Source organism: Glandiceps talaboti, chromosome 10, assembly GCF_964340395.1.
Source record: "Glandiceps talaboti chromosome 10, keGlaTala1.1, whole genome shotgun sequence".
NCBI lineage: Eukaryota > Metazoa > Hemichordata > Enteropneusta > Spengelidae > Glandiceps > Glandiceps talaboti.
The window spans coordinates 13,332,501-13,343,612 of NC_135558.1; the positions used below are offsets into that span (position 1 = coordinate 13,332,501).

At 36.5% G+C, this 11,112-nt stretch overlaps 1 protein-coding gene across 1 annotated transcript in view; it reads left to right on the plus strand.

The window, feature by feature from the left end:
- The window catches only part of LOC144440782 (parafibromin-like), a 14,999-nt gene extending 5,436 nt beyond the window's left edge, over positions 1-9,563 (plus strand). The window contains exons 6-15 of the mRNA XM_078130167.1: positions 151-212; positions 439-664; positions 1,141-1,248; positions 1,595-1,667; positions 2,268-2,332; positions 3,273-3,457; positions 4,054-4,212; positions 5,116-5,216; positions 5,692-5,833; positions 6,792-9,563. Of these exons, the coding sequence (XP_077986293.1) occupies positions 151-212; positions 439-664; positions 1,141-1,248; positions 1,595-1,667; positions 2,268-2,332; positions 3,273-3,457; positions 4,054-4,212; positions 5,116-5,216; positions 5,692-5,833; positions 6,792-6,828 (1,158 nt within the window). The 3' untranslated portion in view covers positions 6,829-9,563. The remainder of the gene's footprint in view (positions 1-150; positions 213-438; positions 665-1,140; positions 1,249-1,594; positions 1,668-2,267; positions 2,333-3,272; positions 3,458-4,053; positions 4,213-5,115; positions 5,217-5,691; positions 5,834-6,791) is intronic.
- Positions 9,564-11,112: the final 1,549 nt, after the last annotated feature.

The window sequence follows — 11,112 nt, forward strand, 5'->3', positions numbered from 1 at the left end:
AGAACCGAACCCTTTAGTTGAGAAAGAAATGTTTAAGGAAAAAGTTCATAAAACTATTAACAGTTAATACCAGAAATATCATCTGTAGTTGAGAAGACGACGAGATCTCAGAACCTATAACTACATGTGTGCACTGTGTCATTTCTGTAGGCTCGTCTCATTGCTCGTTTGGAACAACCTAAAGAGGGCGCTGTCACAACCGACCAAATCAGGTACGTCACTGTATAACCATGGCTTCTTGATATCAGTTGAATGGTTTTACAGAAAATATAATTATTCATGTACATGTGTCAATAAATTCAAATTGGCAGAAATGAAATGTTTATTTGTGTGTTTTTAACCTCCAAATATATAGATCTCAGATTTCAAATCAGACATTTGTGTACCATGAAATTTTGGAGTTTAAATGTCTTGTATTTTGTCTTTCATTCCCAAAAGACAAAGTAAACTGTCTGAGGCTATGTCAGTGGAAAAGATTGCAGCTATCAAGGCTAAACGTATGGCAAAGAAAAGAACGACTATTAAAACAGACGACGATGATTTGGGTCCAGCTGCTTTAGTACAGCGTAGTTTTGTTGACGCTGAAGTAGACGTCACCAGAGATATCGTCAGTAGAGAAAGGCTGTGGAGGACAAGGACATCAATTTTACAAAGTTCTGGCAAGGTGAGAAAGGGTTTGGAGTGTACGTGTATCGGTACTACATTGTATGTCAGTGTGGTTAGTAGTCTGTAAAGTAAGCTGTGAGAGGGCGCCCTCACACATCAGTTAAGATGAACTTGAAAGCTTAATGGCCTCGACAAACCTTGAAGGGGGTCAACAATTCACACTTGCATAGAGCATCATAGGGTCAACAAAAATTACTGTAAAGTTGAGTTCACAACATTTTAAAGGTTTGTATGCTCAAGGAAATCTTTGAAGAGTTGTAGAAGTTTTCAATATTCCTCGTCAACGGTTATGAAAAGTCTTTGGAAAGATTCATATACATTTTGTACCTCTTAATGACAGTGAAATATATGAAATTATCAGTCCTAAAGCAAATTGTCTAAAAGCAACATAATTACTTCTAAGTCTCACTGCATTTATCATATCTCATTTTGCTTTGTATTTGTAGTCTGATTGATTTTGTTTTTCATTTGCAGAATTTTGCCAAAAACATATTTGCCATGTTGCAGTCAGTGAAAATGCAAGAAGAGGGAAGACCCAGCCAAGAGGCAAACACACACAGTTCCCACAGTCTGGCACAACCAGTAAGTGATCTGAAATAATAGTCTAAACCCTGAGTACCCACACTGACACTCATGCTGCATGGAGCTCTGTTATTATTACATATGTTTATGCTAAACGGCAAAATCCGTAAAAATCATACTGTTGTGATCATACGAGTTTGTGCGAAAGGAACAATCGTGTACTCATTTGCATATCATTTGCATGCAGGTATGACATAATGTTTTTGGTATTGCACTGAAGTGCAAATAACACTCGTATGGATGCACATGTCTGGTACATGTAATGATAATAAATGTTATGAAAATAATTAATGACACATAATTTACAATAATTCAAAGCATTGGTATAAATTTTGTGCACTTACAGGAACAGAGGAAAGCTAAACCAGCGACACCAGCACAGTATAACAGATACGATCAAGAAAGATTTAAAGGAAAAGGTACGATGTCACAAAAGTTATCTTCCAAATATACGGTACAAAGCTGTTTTCTTATGTCACCTTGTGGAGGTGTATACCTGACTAAACGTCAAAAGTAAAATCCTTGGGCAATACGCTGAACCACGATTGTGCCTCGGTCAACCCAGCTGTACTAAAACTGGGGGACCTGGTAGGATAGAGGTTGCAATGTGTATGCTTTTAATCCTAGATGCTAATTAAGGTATAAATGACTGTGTATGCTCTTTCTGGGAGTTGGGGAAGTGTAAAGGGCAGTGTGCCCACTAATGACGCCCAAATTTTGTTGCTGTGAGTCAAAATGATAAAAACTGGCATTTCTTGTGAGTCACCACATATTAAGATATAGGAGAACACCAAATTTTGGTGCATCACTAGAAATTGTGTGTATCACTGGCACGTCAAATCGACTTAGAGGGCATACTGATAAAGGGTAGTTGTTGCCATTATAGGTCCATGCCCAGTTTAGTAATTGTAAAGTGCTTTTATTTGAGCACAATGTGGGGAAGCTCAATATTAAAAAATAGTATTATTAGTTATCGTTATGTTGATTAATCTACAAGTCTGTGTTGTTGTCATTTACAGAGACTGAGGGATTCAAGATTGATACTATGGGTACATACCGGGGTATGACATTGAAGTCTGTGACAGTAAGTAACAATACATGTTATGATACTTCTTACAATGGTAATCTTGTCTTTATCGTGATGTTGTGTTTACCGTTTCCTTTGTACATTGCATATGTACACAGGTAGCTAGAAATCACATCTCTTGCTCATCTCATTGGGTGAGATGACTGACCGTCACCTAAAAGTAACATCAGGAAACACCACAGGCATAAGTGCACATTTGCTGGTCCCTGCACACATTGCATAAATTCTGTATGCAGGTATAAAGGATTGTGGGAATTAATATATACACATTTCCATGGTAATTCAATATGGCGGATCCAAAATGGTGATTACTAGTTACTTGCGGTCTCGCTCGAACGGATAGAGGTCACATAATGACACAGGGACCAGCGAAGGTGTTATGTATCATTACAAAGTGATATCAACTGCCGTGGTACTCTCAGAAGTACAGAATAACACCTACAGCTCTACTCTAACAAAGAGCTCACTGATTTACCATATTCTGGTTACTCATGTTGCAGTCATTTTCAAAGTGTTGGATAAAACCCAACCCAGATTAGGGAATGTGATGGTTCAAGAATTCAGTATGGACATCACACATCAGTTTATGAGGCAGTCAACAAAATATGTCTAAGGCAACTTAATGAGTTCCTAAAAATCACGTCACTGAACAAAATTTGGCCGACTGAGATAACAATAAACTTTAGCCTTGAAACGCAGGGAAATTTATCAATTTCAACAATGGTTGCATTACTCTATCGTCGCCTACATTTCCTGTCGAAAAGCTGCTTCTAAAGTGCACACCTAGTGGCCAAACTGAACGATCTTTTGTCTTTATGAAAACCTGAATATTGTGTACCAGATTATGCTGATCATGGTTTGTTTATGTTTCGTATACTGAGGTGATTTAGATCTTAGAAGTAAAGTTAAAAATTGTGTGTTTTTTGTCACCTTGTAGGAAGGAGTCAGTGCAAGGAAAGCACAGGCACCACTCATACAGCAAGACTCAAGACATGTGACTTCCCAAGCCAAACCACAAACTCCACAAAAACGTACTTCTAGAACACCAATCATTATCATACCAGCAGCCACTACAGCACTTATTACCATGTACAATGCCAAAGATTTACTACAGGATCTCAAGTAAGGCGAAATAATATGTTTGTTTGCATGTTCATGTATGTGTGTGTATATGTGTGATGTGTTATTGATTTTGCTCACTGGTTTAGGAACACCCATAACATAGGGATAAACCTAGTGAAACTTGCATGACTTACCATACTCTGTACTGTAATTGCAATGGGGAAAACCAGTTAAATACATGAGGAACTTTGGGTGTTTTATGTACTTGCCACCCTTGCAAATAAGACATCATGTGTGCATCTGTATGTGTCTGTGTCTGTGTCTGTGTCTGTGTCGTGTGAGTCTGTGTCTGTGTCTGTGTCTGTCAGGCTGTTCACCCACCTGTCTGTCCATCGTTGTTTCGATGTCCATCTAGCTGTGTGTGTGATTATATACGTATATGTGTGGCTGTGTCTGCATATGGGTGTTTGTCAGCTACATATTATGTGTGTCCAGGTGCCACTGCACATGTCTACATGTGTGCGAAACTGAGACGGAAACATACATGATTGTGCACATAAATTAGTCTAGGTCAAGAATACAACAGTTTGATAAGACTATTAAAATGGATGTAAAGAGGGCTTGATATAATTTGATATTCTTACTTTCTTGGACAGATTTGCAAGTACTGAGATGAAGAAATCACAGGGTGGTAGACGAGACAATGAAGTCTTAGTACAACGTAAAAAAGATGCCAATATTGGTGGTACAGTACAATCAGTGACGGTACCCTACAGAGTTATAGATACACCATCAAAATTATTACCCCAAGACTGGTAAGTGATGTGACATTATTATGAAACTAATAGCAGAAAGACCACAGTAATGTGCATTGCAGGCTGTTTAGTCTGTTTCTATGATAACCATAAATGGTTATATTTCAAGTAATTTTCAGCGTATTCATGGCTGACAGCTTTCACCACAAATGATAAAACATAAACCGTCTATACTGTAAAATACAGTCATTAGTGATGCACTAAACGTCTCTGAACAAAGGCAATCAGGCAATTTTACAGTGTACAGTTGCCTGCATTCACAAGTAAACAACTTTTCTATGAAAAATAAGGTTTGGGAGCTCGGATAAGTGAAGTGTGACAAAAAATTACATAATTATCCATATCATAATGTACCATAATTTTGGCGGGGAACCCAACAAAACGCTTGGGGACTCGAAAGGAGGGCAGACTTTCCACCTTTATCAAAAACATTGGTTTAGGACCAGCTCCCCTGCAAAACTCAGGATTAGCAGATAATGGGTTTGAATCCAACTGAAGACAAGGGATTTTCTGTGGCCAATCCAAGCCCAATGTGAATGTTCTATAGACTCAATGGGTAGGCTGTATCACTCAGCCATGTTTCACTCACAAATAAAGATGAGTGCAAGTTTTGGGAAACTACTTGGAAAGCCTTGACACTTCTAGAGTGACTTCCTAGTGAATGTGCAACATTTTACTTAAAAAACAAACAAAACAAAAAGATTGTATTATCAATGATTTCTGCACCTTTGTTTCAACAGCAGTTGTTTCTAGTGATCCTGGTGATACAGCACATGCGTAGTATATGCAAAATATGCATTGTATGTAATCACTGAACTACTATTCTCGAATGTCTTAAATCTATAAATATATCACCAAGTTGTGTTCAGTTCCACTTATGCATTCTCTTTGATGACATTACAGGGACCGTGTGGTGGCAGTCTTTGTACAAGGACCCGCTTGGCAGTTCAAAGGTTGGCCATGGCTTCTTTCTGATGGCTCACCTGTCGACATCTTTGCAAGAAGTAAGTACAAGTTTGAAATTACATGTAGAAGAGAGTACGAGATTTAGATTTTGGTGTCTCAAATGAGACTATATCATGTAATAACTAAATAGGTAGGTTGGCGGTCAAATGGTTCAACTGCTTTCTTCTTACCACTGAGGTCGGTATTTTGAACCCATTCTGGGTTTGATTAAATTTACCACATTGTTAGTAAGAAGAGTGTCTTTAAGCTTTCAGTTTGACTCTACTGAAAAACACAGATTTTTTCTTGGTACACCAGTTTCCTCCAGCATTAACACTGAACCCATGAGGGATGGCCCTTACTGGACTTCTTGGGAGATAAGTGTTTATATGCTTAAAGAACTATCCAGTATAAATAAAGATGATGATGATTATTATTATTATTAATTTTGAGGATGGTCAAAAATAGATGAGGTATAGACTATATATATTTGTTGTCATTGAAGTAATTTGCAAACTCTCTATTTTCCATTAGTAAAAGCATTCCATATGAGATATGATGACATCCCCCTGGACAGCAACGTCAAGAAGTGGGACGTCCATGTCTTGAATATTGCCAGAAACAAACGACATTTAGACAGAGCAATTCTTCAGAAATTCTGGGAGATCATGGACAAGTGAGTACAACATTTAGTTGTTTGTCTGTGTGTCACAATCAAACCAACTCTGATGTTTGTGCTCTGATATGCTCTAATATCTATCAGAGAGTGAACTAAAGTGACAGTTTGTAGTTGTAAGCTCTCAGCTTGTCAAACAACAATGAATATTGTGTTTATTGCTTGAACTTAAAGGGGCACAAGCTGAGTTTATATGTTTTTTGGGGGGCGAAATTTATGCTGCACATTTAAAAGTCACGCATAGCATTGTACTTACTGATGCATACATAACTATCACTTGTGCAATGTACTGAACTTAAACCTGGTATTAAAATGGCAAATGCTGAGTTTTTAAGCTTTTCACTCAAGTGAAAAAACTTACAAGAAATTCATGTAAATTATTGTAATATAATGTTAATGTCAATGTCTGTCTTTTATGTTGTTAAAATTTGTGTTCTCGCATTGTTAGAACTGTTGACTGCATAGTACGGAGTTCCTGTACGTTTTTGAGACATATAATAAATTATGTCATTGGACCATTTATAAGTTATATCCTTATACCAGGTTTGAGTTCAGTTAATTGCTAGTGATGGTTAAGTATACATCAGTAAGCAGAATACTGTGAGTACCTTTTAATATGAAGACAAAAAGTTACATTCGAAAAAACCTATAAACTCAGCTTGTGCCCCTTTAAGATATTACATATAAACTATCCGATGATGTAATTTTTTTATACATATCCAAAAATGTCAAGGAAATCCCTGCTATGCAATTAACTGTTATATCAATACCAGTGGACAATTGTAATGTCGTAAAATACATACGGTACATCAACATTGATATTATACTAGGAATAGTTTAATCAAGGTTTTATGTAATTATTTTCACTCGAGTAAAAGGTTTATAAACTCAGCTTGTGCCACTTTAAATTTGGCAATTCAAATGATTTTTTCTTCTTCATATTTTTTTCTTTTTACAGGTACATGGTCAAACACAAATCACATCTGAGGTTCTAATCTGAGATTGGAGGTCGTCGCTGCATATATTTCAGCAGACGTCGCGAGAAGAAGAAAAAACACCAGAAGCAAAACATTGTGCAGTGTACAGGATCTCCATGTCTATGGAGCAACAACAGAAACAGAAATATACTACAACAAAGACATTGTAACACTGCCTATTAAATCACTTTTATATATTAAAAGTGACATGTATATTTTGTAAACTTTGATACCAGTATTTTGAAGTCCTGGAAATCATCAAGTCTCAAGTGTCCATGGGTAACGTTGTTTTACCAGGAAACCTATAATATGCACCGGAGATCTGTGTGAGGCCACTCCAAGAACATGTATTTGAGTATTACATTATAATTTTTACCTCTGTTTTGGAGAGTCGAAATTCATTTTTTGTGAGTTTTTCCCCCATGTATGGAAAAAATTGCAGACTTTTTTTTTGTAAGACCTTTGTGTTTATTTGGTCAATGCGTGTTACTGGTTAATCTGAAGGCAAGACTAGTGGAAAGGAAACATATTTATTTCATGAGTATAGGGTGGAAATATGAACGACCAGTGTACAGTGAAAGTTATGGGTTCTTGTTGATCTGTGTGTGTGTCAGCAATATCTAAAGGGTCTATAACCATAATTTCATGGTTCTTAACCTTTGAACTTACCACAGTATTAAATCCTGGTACGAGTCGGGACCCTTGATGTCGATGTAAACGCAAAGCAGATCTTGAAGTGAATCCATCCATATACAGAATCCTCCTCAAATATGTCAAAAAAACCATCCCAAACTTGGAAAAAAAGTATGTGTGCAAGTTTGCTAATAATTAATATTCAAACAGGTACCTTAATTTTGGACAAGGTCTTTCTGAGAAATCGAAATTTTGGCATTTATTTATGCTTAGCTTTCTTCCAGTATTTATACACACATGCTGTCCAACGTATCACATTTCAGTCCCAGATGTTAATATGCTAATTCTTCGTATATTTTACTTCACATACTAACAGCAAAATTTAAGTCAAAAGACGGGACAAACTCACACTATACAGATAGTACTGCAGACTATAATTAGTTCAAAAATACTGAACTGAACTGAAATATTTATGCATGTTCAAATTTGTGCAGAAAGGAACCTATTATCAGTATTGTACATAAACAATCAGTGTATTTGCTGACAGAATAACAAAAATAATCACTTTTTTCATGCAAAAATCAAAATGTGTATACATAATTGGCAGGTTATATATAGATAGCAGCTTTGCAGTATTTGTGTTGGATTATACTCAAGAATGGGCAAACAGATCAGGATAATTGACCTCAAATTTAGTAAATTTATCTATTAAACAATGAATTGTCGGATGTATACAATTTATGCAAATTGGGTCATTACCTATGTAAGCAGCAAATGGTAACAATATGCATATCAGCTGTAGAGAGAGAGAGGGGGGAATGTGGCTCGTACAAGGCTTGAAATATGTATGAAATTTAAGGTGTATACCAGGTTGTGGGGTTCTTGTACATGCCATGTTTATGGTCTGTTAGAAAGTGTTAAACTATCAAGAGTGATGTGGAAGGTACAAAAGTTGGAAATACAGTCAGTAAAAAAGTAGTAAAATCATTGATATTTCAAAAAGAAAGTGGTGTTAGGGTACACAGGTTGGAAATACAGGCCCTAAATGTAGTACAATTTGCAACGTTTCAAAGAGTGGTGTGGTACTAGGCTGATTGATATCATTCCACCAAAAGATTGCCTTATGTATTTTGAAAGACATAGATGTATACTATATTACTTTACCATTAACTCTGTATCAGGTAAGCGACGTAGAACCCCCATGTGTGATTAAATGGAGAGTGTAAGGTAACAAAGCACATTACGGTGGCCATGGCTCAATGTGTAATTATAACAGAGAAATTTTCAAATGTATATTTCCGACTGTTCTTGAAGAATGAAGTGGTAAAATGACGGATTTGAAAAAAAAATGACTATATTCCACTTGCCTTCGTCTGAAGCAATGCCCTCGTCTCGCAGACTTTGCAGTGCCATGGTGTTAATGAAAATGTCCCATGCATGATCAGATAAACACCATTTGGACATACAGAAAATTACTCCAGAGACTTATCTTGGTGTTGCTATTTGAAGCAGCTCTCCAAACTCACCCAGCGACTTGTCTTAGTGTTCCTATATATATATGATCCACATAGATTTAGCAGAGCTGTAAGTGGTAAATTCAAATTCAAAACACATTCCTTCGTTTGTAACTGCATCTGCCTTGGCTTGGTGTGGAGAGCTTCTTGAGATATCAACACCAAGACAAGTCTCTTAGCTAACAAGTCAATTAGCATCCATAGCGGGCTTAATGGTTGTTGACCAGGCCAGGCATTCTTGCATCAAGTCAACCATCCATCTACAAAGGTTAAAAGTCAAAAGGAACCTTGCATGTTACCTATTTTGTACACACGTACCAAAGCTGCGATTTTTATAACAAGATGCAGAGTTACAATCAGTGTATATTCTTTACCTTACCTGTAACAAAGCACCAAGACTGAAGCTCTTTCCAGCCTGGACACAGTGCAAGATGTGTCATTTCATCCAGCCTTTATTGGCCTTGAAAGAGGTTGGCCGATGCCTGAGGGCGCCCTCCTTACAGCGTTTCTGGCCCAATTCACAAAACTGTAGTTTCTGTTGATTTTTGACAATTACATCTGTTTATCAGATTGAAATCTTAGCAACACCCCTTGTCCATGAATCATTTGCTATTATTTTTGTTTAAAGATAAATAAAATTTCTCAAAATCTTTTTAAACATGGAGTCCGTTTATTATCATGTTGTGTGTGTGTGTGCGTGTGGTGCTCACTCTTAAAAGTAGAATGCGTCTCAGAAATAAACTTACAATTTTCAATGTTACTTTGTCCCCCAAAAAATCAAAGCCATTCTAAGTTGAAATCAAGGAAATAAATGAAGGTTCACCAGACAAATTTTTTAAAAAGAGGTCAAAATTAATCCATTTATTTACATTAATTTTCATCCCCGAGAAATCTTCTACCTAAAGTCTGAAGATAGTGTAGGTTGCACAACTGTGACAACCTTAGTTTTGACAAGACAGAAACAATGTCGCAAACTAAAGTTATTGTTCTTCAATGTGGTGGATTACACAAGTGGGTGACAGCGGATCCTCTGTTGTGTGAGTCTAATCACCCAGTCATCAAGATAGTGTAAACATTGGAAGTCCCAAAACACTACTTATATTATACATTACAAGTTTATGGAACTTGAATTCCCTACTGAGATTATAATTAAACTAACGTCCATTCAATAGTTTATCACAGTTGTATCAACATGTTGCTACAATAGTTTTAGTTTGTGTCTATCTTAGTATTAAACCAAAGGCATAATTACCAGGGTAATATTACAGTTACATATATGGTAATAGTGATGTCTTGGTTGTGTATATATGACCACCTTGTAATCAAGATAGTGTAAGCACAGAGGATCAGCACCCAAAATTATGAGCTAGATACAACTGACTTAAATTTATGCAAACATCAATAATTGCTGGGTTTGTTTGCAAAGATTGTCAGACTGTTTATGATTCATAATATTGCCACAGAAAACAAACAAGACAAAACAAATATCAACACACTTTTGAAGTAATAAACAGCAGATTTTATTATCATCATCATCATCATCATCATCATCATCATCATCATCTCGTTTATCCTTAAAATCATGGATGGAACTATACATAATTCAAACAATATGTTTACATTTTTTGAAGTTGTGAGTAGACTCGCAGAGATTTGTAAAAGCACATACATAGTATATGGTAATCATACAGTTTATAACGCACTCTCTTAATCTGTTGAATTTCAACTAGTGACAGGCAAACCTTTAACAAGCAGAGCTTGTGTATTTGACACTCTGACAATCTTTTCAGTCCGGAGGCACAGTCTGTAATCTATGGATCCTTGTGATCATATGTAATTTCTAGAGTTACAAACATTAATTAATGTTCTTGCACCACGTTGAGGGCGCTCTTGTAGGGAGCTGTAAAGTAATGGTGGTCATTGAGGACTTCAGTCGAAGCACCTTCACAAGGAACGACCATTGACTTTTCTTTTTTTTTGATGCTTTATATTTTACCTACTTACCACCCTTGACAAACAGTGTTTGCTTCTTAAGGAGTCTTCCAGAGTGTATACTGTGTGTATTTCACAATGGAATTTCGCTTGATAAAAGGACTTCAGTTACAGACTGTGCCACTTCACAGTTCATTTATCTTCACCATCATGTCTCCATCCA